The 17,444-nt window shown below is 40.4% G+C and overlaps 1 protein-coding gene across 6 annotated transcripts in view; it reads right to left on the minus strand.

The window, feature by feature from the left end:
- Positions 1-17,444, minus strand: part of SYK (spleen associated tyrosine kinase) — a 55,668-nt gene that overhangs the window by 22,152 nt on the left and 16,072 nt on the right. For 4 of the 6 annotated variants that reach the window (XM_030005437.2, XM_030005436.2, XM_030005438.2 and 1 more), the window contains exons 2-4: positions 12,524-12,976; positions 10,891-11,051; positions 685-823 (exon numbers count right to left, since the gene is read on the minus strand). In XM_030005437.2, the coding sequence (XP_029861297.1) occupies positions 685-823; positions 10,891-11,051; positions 12,524-12,937 (714 nt within the window). In that variant the 5' untranslated portion in view covers positions 12,938-12,976. Of the gene's footprint in view, positions 1-684; positions 824-10,890; positions 11,052-12,523; positions 12,977-17,444 lie in introns of those variants that run through there. The other 2 variants (XM_030005439.1, XM_041120956.1) reach the window with 2 other exon arrangements.

Below are 17,444 nucleotides of genomic sequence, written 5' to 3' on the forward strand. Positions count from 1 at the left end.
TACTTGTTTTAATAGAATTTTAAGCAAGAGGACATAAGAGATTTCTGCAGGGGTGTCAATTCCCTTAGCATTTTCAATTTATGCAGTCATTTCTCCAGTATTCACTTTTATTACCGACTATGGCACAGTCAGCTATGCATTCCTTAATTGCTTAATCTTTACCAGGCTCCAGGCGTATTTTGGTGGTAACCCTCAGCAAATTATGCTTTTTCAGCCTTGAAGGTAGAGAATTTCAAAGCTAAAGAATGCAGGATGTGTACAGCATCCTAAACCATCCCCCTTACGCTTCCTAGAATTCTGTTTATTGCCGTCATAAAAAACATTAACAAAAGACTATACCTAGCATAGCTATTATTGAATACGGTCACTTGCAAATGAAAACAGTCTTCCATTCTAGAGAATGTTCAGCTAACTGAATAATAATTACAGCAATTTTGAACTCGGCCAAGCTGCAACATCACATTTAAAAATGATTAAATTCTCTACACTTATATAGCTTTCTATATTAACATATATTATCTTCATGTATAGAAACCACATAAAGTTGGAAACATATGACAAATAACCTGCCAAAACATGTTGCTGTTTAGCTAAAGACTGTTGTTGCACAGCAAAGTAAAACAAGCTGACTTAGCTTTATGGAAACATGATGACAGACATCCAAGTGATTCAAATATAACAGACCTGCCAGAGGGTGTCAAATCTTTTTCCATCCGGTATGGAGAGCTTTCCTGTCTTATCTCTGTCAATTCGGTAATGCAGTACTTTTCCATCGTTCAGCAGACACAGGGCATAGGAACCATTGCTGTCCCTTTCTCGGATACTGTAGGAGTAAGAGAGATTTTCAGGGTTACGCTTCACTAGGAATGAGCATCTGTGTTGAAATTCTTTTTAAAATCATGCTTTCCTGTAAGCTTTTGAATTCAAACCAAAGTAAAATCAGCACCGCAACTTCTGAAGACGTTTTGTTAAGCCTTTTATTTATCTCTTAGTGTCATCTGTTTTCAGACAGAATTCCCTAAAGTTTCTTTTTTTTTTCCCCCTAAAAGGCAACAGATGACAACAGAAAATCCACAATGTGGAGCTCTTTGCTAGGCAGCTACCTAACACTGTGCAGTGCACAAAGCACTCTCTCAGCAAAGAAGCATTTAAAGGCTTGTACACTGCAGGCCTACAAAGCCCATGGAAGTCTCAGGCCAGGATCTAGCATATACAAGCAGCTACACTTCAATCTCCTGTACCGCTGATCTAAAATTAAAAACAACAGATAAGTGCCTTCATTAAAGCAAGATTTCTCTCATTTCTTTTATTTTGAAATAAAGAGTTGACAGTAAGGGCAGAAGATAAAATACTAAAAGAATATAATCTGAAATACAAATAAAGGGAAAATCTTTGTGCACTGCCACAGCTTGTTGTTTGGCTGGGAATTTAAAGTAAATGATACATTTCTGTAATCATCAATTCTTATAATTTCTGTAAAGACATTAATGCTTTGTTGCAGATTTCACATAAAAGTCACATGAGATTTCACATAGTATTGGGGTATATATCTGCTCTAAACTTCACCAGGGAGAGATCATGGAATGTAATATAAAAACATTGTCTAAAATTCACAGGTAGCCAGGATGAACTCCGTCTTCCAGGAGATCTGCAAGCAACACCTGAGATGCCTGTAAAGTGTTGCCGAATTGTTTTATGTATACTCAAGGCTAGCTCACACTGAGACCAGTGCCTTCTGGTGACTTGACCCAGAGTAGATAGGAATTTTCTACTAGCTCCATCATGATTAGCATAGCATTTCTGAGTTTAGAAAGTAGGCTTTTTCTTTTAGTTTGAGTTGCCTGTATTCACTTGCTGCTGACAGTGAGATAGCAATAGAGCTAGATTAAAATTTTCTGGAATAATGGGTTTTTCTTAAGAAAAATCCAGATTCAGCAACACTGAAACATTTCTTGTTCCAGTGTGTGCAGAAATCTACTCACTCTGCCTTGAATTTTTCAAAAGCCTTGAAAAGAAATATAGCAGGATATGCTCACTAAGGTGTTGGGAAGCTTTGCTGGTGCAACACTAGTACTTGCTATCACATCTCAGAAGATTGCAGAGACAAGCATTAAATTCTGCTCCTCAGCTGATTCACTCAAGGCTGAACTAAAACTGTGTTATATCTGAACTATTCATACAACTATTTTTTCAAGCAAAGTGATTCTTGTTGCCGAAGATGTGAACAGGACACTGGCTAAAGGAAAAGGGAAGTAGGGTCAGGTTTTTTTCTGAAACCAAAGCAACTTGCTTAGTGTCTGTAAAGCAACTTGAAACACATTGCGGTTTTTCATGACATGGAGGTATTTTCTCAGCATGCTGATTTCCTGTGCTGACTGACCAGTGGAGACCAACAGGTTCTGCTAAAATGAAGAATGACTTTTACTTTGTCTTCCTCTGACTTGCTTTTAGCAAATAAGGCTTGGAAAAATATTCTCAGAATAGAGGGCATTGTTTCTAAAACACAAATGAATGGCATTTCATTGCGTTCAGACTTATGTTCAGAATACAGCACAAGTAAGATTATAAAAACGCAATGGATTGTTTCCCAGTAACAAATGTCCTTCATGTTTCACATGAGGAAATGGTGGCTCCAATACAATTAGCTCTACTGAAACTGATTCTCATTTGCAAGTCGTTACTATCACAAGAGGCATCGTAAACATTTTGTGAGAGCACAGGCATCAATGGGAGAAAAGCCTTGATTTCTAAGGACCATGGCACAGATCTAAACAGCCCTATCAGTACCCAGCAGGATTTAGGCAGAGTTCAGGTTTATAAGGTTAGAGTTGCATTTCTGAGCATTTCCTTCCTCCCCACAACAGCTACATAACTCTGAAGACTCTGCAGTTCACAGTCATGGCAACTTCCATCAGACAGCTCTGTCACTGCATGTGTAAAAACTCTCCATTCTAACACTTATGATTGACCAGGGTCCAGAGGGAGCCTCGTTCTCTTGGGGTTATGGTCCAAGTGTTTTTTTAAACTGCAGCCAGTCAACTCCAGCACAATTTGGATCCCCACAAAATACAACAGGAGGTACTGCTATCTTCCAAAACATGTCTGAAGAGCAGAAGTATCAAGACCATTGAAGCAACAGTCAAATGACGGCTTAAGTCTTAGTTTTGGCAACCAGATCCCTTACTGGTCCAAAAGGTGCTCTCACAGAACTTGCCATCACAGTCCAAACAAAAAACTTTTTACTTAGTCTGCTGACAAGGATCTTCACAGGCCATGTATCACAATTCCATTTTGGCTTTGTAGACTGTGATAATGGCTGTCTAGGTTAAGCTACACCTCCAGAACTCCAGCTGGGTACACAGTATCCAGTACCTTACAGTTACTGGAAAAAATGGAATCAAAGAAAAAGGCTGCTCAAACTGAAAGGTTATAAACTGAAAAATCTTCAAACAGAAATCAAGGTTTCCACATCTTGATGGTGCTGGCTGTACTACTGAGGGTCACCACATCAGATTTGGGGGCTCTCTTCATACATGGAACTTCACTTCTATGAAAAGTAACAATTTTCAGAAGGTTGAGAAAAAAATCCAAAATTCCAGATGCATTATCTGCTTTAATGTGCTCTGAAATTACACACAATATTTACTGTTCTTCAATACAAACTGATAACAAAAACCCCTTAATTTTAAAAGGCTATATTTTTTTAAAAAAGCATTTTGACAAGGAAGGAAGCCAGCAGTGAAATATCACCTGGTCTTCCATTTCATGTCATTGCAGAGAATTACAGATCTACAGAAGACAGACATAAAGATAATAAACATCTGTAAATAAACAATATTGTCCATTCGTCCACTGAGATTAATCAGAAAAATGAACAACTTCGCTGACAGCAAATTTGAATTCATAGATATATTAGAGAAGCACCAAGGTATCTAGATTTTCTATGATATACCTTTTAAAACAGCAATTTTAGAAGGAACTGAGAAGCTCAAATTGTTACGTGATGCAATGCAAAGAAGGTTTGGTTATTGATTTTAATTTTCATGCAATCTATATTTGAGTGTTTTTTATGTTTTTGTGAATGTAACCCAAATAGCAACCAATAACTATTTGCAGTATCATTACAGACTGTGTAAATAGCTATCCATTCTGTACTTTGGTAGAGTCTCTACTTTTGCTTGGAAGCAAAAAGAACGATTTTTTCTCCTTCCAAGTGAAAAAGCCAGATGATACCTTTCTTTTTAAAGGAAAAAATCCCTGAGGGTAAAAAAAATAAATAGCTATTACAACATGCCTCATTGACTGTGTAGAAAAAAAAGAAGTCACAGCATTCTACAGTGGAGAATAATGAAGGAAATAAACTAGCAAAAAGCTTGCTTTAGGAGTGGTGTAAAAGTATTCTTACTCCTGAATCCAAGGGCCTGTTAAAGTTTGTTCTTGGCCTTGCTTTGCCTTCTCAGCTTCCTTGCTGCCAGAGATACTGACATTCCCCACTGCTGATCAAGCTCCAGCCATTCCCTGCTTGTCTGCCCTTATCACCGTCTCTCTTGTAATGTTATTAACAACGAGGCTATTCATTATCACTTCAAATATCTGCAGCACACTGCACACGTTCGAAGTCTGAAGGGAATAAGGAATGAACTTGGTGCCATCTGTAAAAGGATCATACAAAGGAAAAAATGGATTTGCTGCAGTCTTCATTTACATCATTTCTTCTCCGCTGTTTAGTAACATATTCAAAGCTGCTTCAGAAACGTCAGCACACAACAGAACTTAGGAGCTAGCTCAGCCATACACTATTGTTATCTACAATGGAACCTAAAACTTCATCTCCTGATAAGTCTATTGTGGTGCGCTGCTGCACAGTAATGAAACACCTTTGCAAGAAGGATTACATCACTGTAGTCTGTTCTGCTAGCATTGCCCTCCCAGCAAGACACACTACACTCCACCAAAACCCTAACAAATAGCTTCACTGTACAACTGCACCTGCAACAGGGGACATTCTTAGTACAGCTGTCTCAGCCAGGGATCGCATCTTTTCTTCACACCTCTGACCCACTCTGCTGCCGAGGCACACAGCGTAGAGCTAGCCTTGAGAAGCCACAGCCCTGCTGCGGTGGTCTGCAGGTGGCACCTAACGATGCACCTAACTGAAGATCAATAAACAGCTCTTCCAAAGAGCTGTGGGCATCGTCTAGGCTGCTGTGGAGGGGAATACAGCACCTCCACAAACATGGTTCACTGTCTGTATTTTATCATTTACCTTTGAAAATTTTTATGGTCATCTAAGCCTAGCAACTTCTTGGCACTTTTAAGAGGAACTTGATCATTAATTAATATCCCTGAATTAATGTCATGTTTAGTAGGATTCTTTTCACCTTGTCTGATGTCAACAATGTCCAGTTCCATTTATGGATGCAAACATAATATTGATAGATTTATTTAAAGACTACTCTACAAGGTCAGATAAATCACCTAGCTCAGTATGCACTGCAGTAGTGGTAAATTTCTAGAGGAAGACAATAAGATTAATGTACATATAGACTGCCACATGTATCAGAAACACAAATTTTTGGTCAGACAAAAGACAAGAAAACTCTTACAGACAACTGCACTTCAAAACTTGTTATTTTGAAATGGTGTTACTAGTGCTAACTATTGTGACATACAAGAGACAGTTTAGTCTCTAGATGTCATGAGATGCCATGATGAGTAGTGCTGTGAGTCATTTTAATAGTCTAAACTAGTTTTGTCCTCTTTAGTATATCTCACTGCGTATTGAAAACATTCTTATGATACTAAAATTATTTTTTACTTTCCTTTTAACAACTATTCACATTTTATGTGAACTACATATGGCAATGAACCCATATAAAAGGTTTATAGAGACTAAACTGCTAATTATGCAATGCCTTCACTCACAATTTCCTTAATGTTGAATCTTTAAGTTTAACAGTATTTCTGAATATTACTTATGTCCCTTCAGCTTCAGAATTGCTGGTTCTTAACACATATGCAAGATCACATGTTCATATAACTGAAGTGGTCACTACCGATGACAAACCAAGATATGCCAAGAGCTACCACATACTTACCAGAGTTGTTTCCTATGTGAAACTGCAGAGAAAATTAACATTTCTTATATTGCTGGTCTGTCACTGTTAGCAAATTTTTAATTTATTTTTCAACTGGTCCACATATGCATGCACTTGTAAAGATTATATTTACAATATTCTCAATAATACTATTATATATTATTAATATAAATGTTGTCACAATATTAATAACAGTGTCAATAATATTAACAGTATTATCTATGATCATCTATACAATATTGATCACCATATTGTACAATTATGCCCTCTACCAGGCAAAGTCTAATGAAAAAACAGAAGTCCAGTAAGAACCAGCATGCTAAGCAGCACGCAAAGTACTGTTAATGAAGCTAACAGGGGCTTGAGAATTGAAGTTCTCTATTTTCAGTTGCTCTTCAGGTCATTTTAGAGATATGATATTTTCCTTCTATTCCACTGCTATCGTTTTATAGTTTTTTCTCCAAATTTGTGGCTGGAGTGGCAATCTTTCATGAATGTTCTTCCTGGAACAGGTGGGCACTGTTTTCTATTTCATGTCATTTCATGAGATTGTTTCTATATTTGGCTTTGAAAACAAACTCTATAGCACCTACATATGTACTCATTTTACTGACTTTTCAGTCATGACAAAAACTTGAAAAAGATCTTTGAAAATTCCATGGTAAAACACCCACAGTTAGCTCAGAACTTTTTCAGCAGCTTGGATGAATTGCAGTGTTAGATTTATGATGCTATTCATGACATTTTGAACTGCAGTCAGGAAGCTTTGCAACTATTTCCATATTTATTATATATTAAAAAAATCTAGATTTGATAATCTTGTAGTGCTGCAAAGCAGCACTGAAGAAATCTAGGTATTACATGTGTTCTCACAGAGACCACTGCACTTGATTTTGTTTCAAGGTAGTTAGGTCAGTCAGCACATTTCTGGTGTAATGAAGTTTTAGAGACCCTTGTAGAAGAATATACAGAAATATTCTAGCCTTCTAAAATTTATTGGTTTTTCCATAACAAACAAGATTATTTTTGTCACATACCAGCACCTGCCTGTAGACTTGGCGAATAGCCTCGGAGTACCTCATCTCATTGAAAATCTAGCTTCCCTCTATGTTCCCAGGCTCCAATTCCTACCTCAACGAGCAAACTTCTCTTAGGCATTGAATGTTTCAAAGTTTTACCTTTCAGTCAGCTACCAGGCTCGAGTATCTCGACCAATGTCAGAAAAACAGTCCCTGAGCTGCTACATTCACGAGCACAAATTCAGTCTTCAGTCCACAGGTGTACAGAAGATTCTGACATGTGCTGCTGCTGGATAAGGAAAAAGTATGTGATGCCTGTGTATAACAATGCACCTCTTTAGCACTCAATAATTTTGCTGCTGCTGTTTCAGTTAGCTAACACAAGTGGTTTATTTCTCAACGCCTGCTGAGCAAGCCTACGTTAGGCAAACCACTGCGGGAAATAGAAAACCTCTCTGAATTAGACAGGTCTTTTGCTATTTGCTATGAGCCGCTAGGTCTACCGATCTGAGAGCTAGAAGAGCTGTGGAAGCAAAAATAACCGATTTCTGATAGAAATTAACAACATTATTTCTCTTGCTGCTCTGGCTGCTGAATTATGGGGCAGATGAAGATCTCATTCTGTTTCTTCCCTGGGAGCGTAAGAGCAAAAGGCAGCTAAGTGGCTACTGAGCTCTAAACCTGCCAGATAGGCAGTCCATTCAAGAACAACTAATGCATCGGAAAGCATCCTACAGATGCAGAAGTAAAGAGTGTTGTCCTCAATAAGAGGGACCTAAGCTCAACATACTCATTTTCATATTATTTAAGCTCCAGTGACACTTCTCATGGTTTAAACAGAGCCTTAAATTTAGCATTTTCCCCTCTATGCGTTTATCTACCTGACGTGAAAGCAGCCATCTGAGTTCCAGCAGAACTATATAAGATATGCACTCACTGACATAACCAGTCCCACAGGAGAAGGTCTGACTGCTCCTTCCACAGCTCATCAAGCATGTCACTGCAAACAGCACCAGAAATGCCTCCTAGGCCATCTCTAAGGGAAACAGGAAAATGCTGAGGAAGTATTTCTACTCAAAGCTGTAGAAATGCTTACAGAAGATTAAAAAGAGACCAGGGTCTACAATAGAGACTGAAAATGTCAAGTCTACTAAAAACTTACACTCCCTCACTCCAAAGCCCATCCCTGTTGTTAAGAAATGTTAGGTAAGGGATCCATTTCTTTGAAGAAAAATTAGCTTTCTTTTTTTCTCCAAAGAGAAGCACTTTGACCACATAGAAACTAATGTGTGCAAGAGGTAAACTGGAAAACTGCAAGTTTTAATACACGATCAACATCATGACTCAGCTGATGTAACATCGATTTGGTAAAATGTTAATACAGAAAGTAATAATTTTTTACAAAAAACAGGTCATTAAAAGAAAAGATTGCTGCTTTGTTTCAGATTACACATCCACCTGCCCCTATGTCTAAAAAGCAGGAAAAGAAACTAGCAAATTCACAGGGCAATGAAATGGAGAGGTGGTATGGTAATGCTGTGCTGGTAATCTACAACAGTGACTATGTTCATCAAATTGATGAAACTTCCCCTGTGCTATAGGAAGAAGCATTCAGAAAAGATGAATCTGTCATTAAGGGGAATCTTTAGCTCCACAAACTTTTGTAACAATGTTTTGTTACAAATGTAACAAAATCTGTAACAAATTTATAACATTTTTGTTACAAATGGCAACAAAAGCAACCAGGTAAATGACTGTCCAGGTGTGATCCCAAGAAACAGGGAGTATGAGGCTCAAAATGTGAAGACACATGGTGATGTGGGTGAGGGTGACCGTGAACCAGAAAAAATTCAAGGACTGAGAGAAGGAAAGAGATTTCAAGAAATGAGATGTCAGTACACTCAAAAGTATTCATAGGTAGGACCTGACAGGTATTAACTGTACCGGAAAGAAAGATTTAGAGGAGTTACCGGTTCCTGACAATTAAGATTGAAACATGGAAACATATGAAGGTTGCATCTACATAGTGATTAGTATGGCACAATTACGGCAAGTCAGTAAAGCGAAAGAGTTGGTACTGAAGAAGCATATCCATCCTGCACACGCTCCTGGGGTTTTACTTTGACTAGCTTTAAAAAAGTCAAAGATAGTTGAGTGCTGAAGGAGACTACATAGGTAGGTGATGAAATTTTTCTCAGGAATTATACAGCTCTAAGTGATCCTTCCTTGGACATGACCTTTAAGCTTCAATTTCTATCATTATATAAATACTCTGGGGGTGGGGGTGAAAAATGGCTCAGTGAAAACATTGATTTTTTTTCAAATGAGGATTTTCAAAAAGAAAAACTTTTTTGTTAGAAGATTTTGACTGGCTGTAACCCTCAGGAGATGATGGCTGTTAGTCACTATCCTAAATGACACATTACCACTCAGAAAACAAAAGATCATGAGGTCGAGTAAACGCAGACAGGAGGAGAGACAAAATGCCATTACCAAGGTAAAAGCAATTCCTTCTGTTCCTTAACTGCAAAACAAAGCACCACCACTGCCCCCGGGAAAATTGACCCAACAGTTATGGATCCCAACAGTTGTTAACATAGGCAGATTGTCTGTATTTTTACCACTTTGGTAAGTCAGTGTATGGGGTGCAGGTGGCCAGGCTTTGGCAGCAGGGCTGCAGGGTCTCTGTGGGGAATGCCCTGGGCTGGTCCAGCTGCCCCCAGTGTGGACAGCCCTGCAGGGCACCGCCAAGCCCCTCAGCCATGTATGTGGTACCTCCGCCTCTGTGAAAACATCCTTAAGAAAGGGCAGAAAAACACCTGGGAGGTGGCGGTGGAGATCAAAAAAACCCCACAAACCAGAAGCAGCAGTGCAAACACCGAGGGCAGAGAAGGAGGCAGGGAGGAGGTGCTCCAGGCACCGGAGCAGAGAGTCCCCTGCAGCCCGTGGGAGACACCATGGTGGAGCAGGTGTCCACACTGCAGCCCTCTGAGCAGGTGTATATTCCTGAAGGATATTTCTGTGGAGACCCCACGTTGCAGCAGGGAACAGAGCGAGGAGGAAGGAGTGGGAGAGAGAAGCTGTTAGGGACTCACTGCAGCCTCCATCCGCCATCCATCCTCCCCTGCGCTGCTTGGTAGGGAGAGGAGTCAGGTGTGAAGGAGTGAAGTTGAGCCTGTGAAAACTGGGGCTGTGTGTGTATGAGAGGAAGGTGGTTTTTTATGTTTTTGTCTTTGTTTCTTACTGTCCAACTCAATTTTAATTGACAATAAATTAAACTACTTTTCCCCAGTTTGTTTTGCCCATGAGAGTTCATGGTACATGATCTCCCTGTCTTCCTCTTGATCCATGAGCTTTTCCATCCTGTTTTCTCCCCATGTTCTTTTGAGGAGGGGGAGTGTGACAGCAGCTTGGTGGGCCAAGGTTAACCTACCACAATGACTTAGTACTGCTGATCAGTTATAAAACAAAGTTCAATGGATTTTTCTTGGTATTGAGTTTCTCTGATGCTCCCTTTAGAATTAAACCTAGCACTTGATTAAAAAACAACAATCCACACTTTTGCTATAGCTTCCCATCTTTAGTTAAGTGGAAACTTAATCTTGGAGACATTTGCTTAGTACAGGAATGATTATGTCGTGTATCATGCTGGGCTGGGCTCTCTCACTGCGAATGAGCCACCTTTTAGGGCATACTCTCATTTGAGATTCATTCAAGGGAACTGTATAGTAACACTGGTGCCAAACGGCAATACCACAGAAAAAAGCACTCACAGAAATTTTCCGTTGTTTCTTGACCCAATGAGGATACGGTGTTCTGACTCTTCCCGAGAGATCCTCCCGTGGAACCACGGCATCTTCTCATGGGCTGTAGTGGCGATCAACTTCTCCAGCTGAGGCTTTTGACTAATGATAGCTTGTTCAAGAGCATGCCCCTGGAGAGTGGTAAAAACACAGTGCGACAGTCAAACTGTCTTCTGCAATAAAAACATGACAGGTAGACTCCCAGTATAAGATTGCTTTTGGGACATCCAAAATCTGCACGTATTTGTTGTATGTGAAGGAAAGATCTGGTTGCGATAAAGATAAACCAGAAACTAATGTATAGTAATCTAAACATCACAAAGCTGGGATTTGTCCTTTACCTCTGAGAAACTGAAGGAAAAATAACCAGTAAATTAAGCCCTTAGTGTATCAGTATTTCAACTGAAAATTACATCATATTTTTATGCTAATGAGACATAGCTAAATATACTTAGTGTCACTCTGAGATGTCATAACATACCTCCATATTACATATCCTATGGCAGTTTACTGAAATAAACTGAACACGCTTTGCATTGTTGCAGCATGTCTATGTTAAAGACATCAATGCAAATTACCCCAAACTAGACAGGACAGTCCCAATTTGAGAGTGAACTACGTTAATATTTTAGGTATAACCTAGACACTTCTAAACCCATCTACAACCTATCACTTCTAAATTTTGCCCAGAATCTAAGGGCAAAACTCCCTAGTTTGATCAGTTTTCAACTTGAGTTCGTCAACTTCCTTCTAGATTGGGCTCAGATTCATCAGAAAAAACTGTAAGCCTCAGTGCTTGTAGTAAATGTAGTATAAGTTTTAGGCTTTTCCAGTTGGGCATTGCTCCCCATATTTTACAGAGCAGAACACACAGGGTTACTTGCTAGTACCAAAAGAGATGAAAAATCTAATGTAACTCCATGAGTTCATAATGGTAACTCATGGCATCCCAAGGTGAAATAATATTCCTGTTGCAGCCTCCTACACTAGTGTTTCCATGTTAAGACTGGCTTCTTCACAGTCATTCTAAGGAAAAAATCCAGCCTCTCTTCCTCAGCATGGAACATTCCTGCTTGACACATGCAGTACCGAAGACATATAGGCAGTGCTCTGCAGTTAAGAAACCAACTTCTGTTTTGGACATGATCTAAATAAGCATAACGGAAACAAGGCCAGCTAAGAGGGCAGGATGTAAAAACAAGTCATGATGTTGCAATGCCTGCCTGCACATCAGTCCATAAAAATTCAGAATCTAAAGCAATCAAACAAACCATTTCTATATCTTGTTCCTTACCACTATTAATTTTTGGTGCATGTGGAAATCTGGTAACACAGGTTAGTGCAGTGGTAGATAAGGCTATGCTTGCCCAAGACATCATAAAAGTCCTAAGTTTTGTAAAATTTCAGGAAAACTACACTTATGGCCAAGGTACTGCATGTATTGATGGGGAAAAAAAACCACCCCACTGTTCAAAACTTAAACAGCTATGATTCCATTATGAAAAAACACTACATAGCAGCAGCAACAGCTGGAAACAAACACTGCAATCTCTTTTTCTCCTAACACAAAGACAACCTTATGGCAAAATCAGCCTGGATTTACCTGCAAATTCCAAGTTTGTTTGACATACTCTCTGATGAGGTTCTCTTTTAAATCTTCAAAGGGTCCTGTTTTGGGTTCAACACCTGGTGGTCGGTTGAAGGGTTTTCTCAGTAGACAGATAAGGCCATCCGTTTCCTCTGAGTGATAGTTAATGAGTTCAGCAGGACTGGCATGTGACTTGCCTCCTGCAATAGCATATGAGCCACTCAGCTCCCTCTCAATTGTATAATGATGAACCTTCCTTCCGTGGGCCAAGGATAAGGCAAAGCCCCCCAGGTAATTCCGGCTTTGGCGGAGCAAGTATAGTCCATCACTCACTCCTCCTTGCATCAGATACTGCTCAGCTTCTTCACGTGTAATATTGCCAAAGAAGTATGGCAAATGGTTAGCAGGGTTTGCCATGTTGGAAGCCATGTTTTTTCTCTTCCAAGTAGCAAACTTAGTATTCTGTATCTGAAAAACAGAGACATGAGTATCAGTTGAAAAAAAGAGGATAAGCCAGTAACACGGCAGTTGATGTGGTATGTCAGTAATACATTTTTAAAAAGATTTTGGGATGATGTCGTGGTTTAACCCCAGCTGGCATCTAAGCACCACACGGTCTCTCACTCACTCACCACCCCCACCCCCCACTGGGATGGGGGAGAGAATCAGGGAAAAAAAGGTAACACTTGTGGGTTGGGATAAGAACAGTTTAATAGAACAGAAAAGAAGAAACTAATAATGATAATAATAACAATAATAAAATTACAATAATAATTATAAAAGAATTGGAATATACAAAACAAGTGAGGCAATTGCTCACCACCTGCCAACCAACACCCAGTTAGTCCCTGAGCGGTGATCGCCCCCAGGCCAATTCCACCCAATTTATATACTGGACATGATGTCACATGGTATGGAATACCCCTTTGGACAGTTTGGGTCAGCTGCCCTGGCTGCGTCCCCTCCCAACTTCTTGTGCCCCTCCAGCCTTCTTGCTGGCTGGACATGACAAGCTGAAAAATCCTTGACTTACTTAGCAACAGCTGAAAACATCACTGTTATCAACATTCTTCTCATACTGAACCCAAAATGGGGCACTATACCAGCTACTAGGAAGAAAGTTAACTCTATCCCAGCCAAAACCAGGACGGATGAAGATCACATTTTTTTTGTACCTTCTTGGAAGTTGTCTTTCTAAATTCCAGTAGAAAGATTCTCCCTGTTATATAGCAATACATGTTTCCTATAACTGCACAAGTTTCCTTTAACTCTTTCCCTCTCTGCTCCTTTGCCTAGCCATATAGAGGTCCTGCCATTTTCACTTGCCTGAATCTCTATCCATCCTTTCGTACTGGCCTTGAGGTGTTTCCCAATAAAAGGAAATAACTAGGTAAGAAAGATTCAGTGAGAACAGTTTTTCATTCCAGTTTTGTGCCATTATAATTTTGCTTATAAGAGTAGCTTATGCCAGTATGTGGGCTGAGTATGGACAAAAGTCCTATACTAAAATAGTTAACATTCCTCTCCATAGAGATTTACCAAATGTTTTTTTAATGGGGGAAAAAAAGTGATAGTGTCTTTTTGAACAATTTTCATTTCAAACACCTTATATTGAAATAATACGAAGGCACGCTACCAACAAACCCACAGAAGAGAATCAAGTTCAGCATCTCTGAAGAATAATAGTGAATGTAACATAAACGCCTGAAATGCTTTCATTCTTAATATAACAATAAAAATATCTTATATTATTTAATATATCATATATATGAGATTATATTATTATATATATTAATATATGATATATTTTAAAAATATGCACAAGGACTGTATAGAACTCTAGCTACAAGAATACTGTTCTTCTTGTGCCCTGTCTTCCCTGAGTTATCCCAGCCTCTAACCTAGATTGCCAGCAGAGAAATTTATTTTCATTAAACCCCATGGCAGATTTACACTGCCTGGACAGCTAAGTATTGTGCTGGAATTACTTTTGTTTCTTTCAAGTTATTGAAGAGGAGGCATCAGAATGCAAAAGCTGAATTTGGTTTATTATTTGTATTAGTGACATTAAATGACTACCTAATGGATACTGGGAAGAATACCCCAGCTACATGCTGATAATATTTAAGTGGATAGGAAGTGAATATATTGACACCAATGAGATCTGTATTCTTGCAAGAGTATTTGCAAGTTCTTTTTTTCAGATGAAGTGGTCCACAACTACAATTACTTACGTAATTGCAAGTTCACCAGTCAAGCCATTAATTGTTTCCTGCAACATTACGAGTTTTTCATACACTTTCTTCTCCAAATGCTTCCCCAATCCAATCACTGTTTAATCAGGACTGGCCACAGACTGTTACATCTGCAGTTTATGGGGCATAAAAAGAAGGGAACTCCATTTAGGAACAGTTCAACATCTTCTTTCAGTCTAGAAAGAAAAGAAAAATCCCACCAAATATTGTCTGTGCATCTGTAAAATGACTTCATCATCTGAAAAATTACTTTCAGAGAACACATGAAATGCTGAATAAAACTAGCAGTACATGCTTATGTTTGTATTACTTGTATGTGTTAGATTAAACTTTTCCTTAGGAAATATCTCACTTAATTGCCAAAATTTTTATTTCCTTGTCTTTTAAGTTCAGTTGCGACAATCTTCAAATTCAAATACTCTCAACTATACAAAATAGGTGACAGCCTCTGTTATCTGTAGTGTATTATGCAGATTTTAGGCTAACTAGGCAACACTACAAGTATATCAAAGGAAAAACACAGTTGTTTCTTTGCATTTACAAGAGCACTGCACAGCTTGTATTCTTTTTTTCCAATCTATATATACTAAGTAAAATGTATATATACTGAACATGAAACCCATGAACATTAACCTACAAAATACTGTTATCTGTGTTTTATTCAGGTTACTGCAGCTCTCTTTTCCCACCTTCCATTACCTTGGCTAGAAGCAGACAAAAGGATCAGAAGTTCAGTTCCTGTTTCTATTGCTGTGCAGGATATAGCAGCAAAACCAATGTGCCCTTCACACTTAAACAAAGGGCACAATTTCAGGGAAGCCATGCAGCTGTCTGTGGAATCAGCACAAAATAATTCAGGATGTATGTGAAAGGGGTTAATAGACCTCTTGGCTTGCAGCTGGCCAAAGCCAAAGCATGCAACTAAGTTACATGAGCACAGGTGAAGAGGACTTTATGGTCCTATATAAGAAGGGAGGGTCCGTAGTGCAAAGCTGCCACTGAAGAATGGGCATCTTAAGGTAGGGCCTTTTGGCACAGGGTGCTTCAAGCTGGCACCTTCCCTGGCAGCTCTGCAGCAGGCAGAGCTGTGGTGTGCCTACTGCTTAGTTCAGATATGGCCCATCAATGGACCATAGGTCATCTGCTGTCTCTTGTGCTCAGGTCAAGAAACAGCAGAGAAATAGCTGTGCTGCTCTCTGAATACGTGAAGAATGGGGCAAGGCGAGGGGAGGAACACACAAGTCGAATGAACAAGGCTCACACAGTATAGCAAACTAGACAGGACACAGTCAGGACAAACCACATGTTGTGCAGATCTTCTGGTCTTCTCCCACCTTGCCAAAGAAGGGAGACATCAAAGCTGCAGAGTTACTGCAGCCCTACAAAATAGAGCTGTGTGCAGCATGTTATTTATTACTCTTGTGGTTTGCAACCAAAGGTTACTGGTTTAAGATCACATACTAATCTACTGATATATCTTTTGTTTATTAATTGCAGAAGAAAGCTGTAACTGAAGAGACAGAAGAAGGCAGTCCTCAGTAAGCCACTATCAAACATTCATTCTGCATAAAATACCATGCAACATGACAATTTTGAGTGCACCAGATGAAGACAAAGACAGCTTTCCTTAAACAGAATGCATTATATCAGTAACATAATGCAGGGCCAGAGGATTGTAATCAATAGTACAAGGTCCAGTTGGAGGCCAGTTAATAGTGTTGTAACGCAGGGTCAGTACTGGGGCCAATACTGTTTAAGATCTTCATTAAGGAGTGGACAATGGGGAGAGTGTACCCTCAGCAAGTTCACAGATAATACAAAATAGGAAGTAATGGCTGAAACACCATCGGGCTGTGATGCCATTCAAAGGGACCTGGAAAGGCTGAAGAATTGGGCTGGGAGGAATTTAGTGAAGTCCAACAAGGGGAAATACCCTGTGGAGCAGGCTTCTTCCCTTTGGGGTGTCAGTCTTTCTGGCTGGGTGGCTGTCGAGGGGGCAGCCCCTGACATCCCTGTAACGTCACCAGGGAATTGCTGTGACGGCCCCTGACCTCGCTGCTTTTCAACAGCTGCAGCCCCTGTGCCCAGGCACCTTGTCCAGGGCTCCTGCGGGCGCACACATGAGGCGTGCAGGCTCCAGCAGGACCTTCGTCTTGCTCTACCAGCTTTGGCATGGGGGAGAGCAGCAGATCTGGGTGCTGTGCAAAGGCAGTCCCTTCCAGCGCTCCTCTCCCCTCTGCCCTGCTGCACTGTGCTGCGGGTCCTGTCAGCACCTGTCCTGGGACCGTGGGTGTGAGGAAGGTGCCAGGGACATTGGCAGCCATGAAGACTCCCAGCAAGTTCCTCTGTCTTCCCTGACCACCTCCTGCAGGTGCCCTGTGCTAACCTGGTGGTGTTCGGGGGAGAGCATGGGGGATTGGGTGTCTTGGGTGTGCCAGCTCTTCCCCCAGGGCCCCCCAAAAGCTCACCAGAGCCTGCCACAGGCATCTCGCCCGACCCAGCTTGAGCACTGGGGAGGTGTGGAGGAGATGGGGACTTTCCATCCTGCTCTCCATCTCACCCTCCCTGCCCCCCTGCAGCCCACATCCAAGGGGGTGCAGCAATAAGGGCACATCCCAGCCTGGCCCCAGATCTCTCTGCCCTGCCCCAGGGCTGTGGCTGCTGCTTTCCAGCCCACAAGG

The sequence above is a fragment of the Aquila chrysaetos genome, chromosome Z, assembly GCF_900496995.4.
Source record: "Aquila chrysaetos chrysaetos chromosome Z, bAquChr1.4, whole genome shotgun sequence".
Lineage (NCBI taxonomy): Eukaryota > Metazoa > Chordata > Aves > Accipitriformes > Accipitridae > Aquila > Aquila chrysaetos.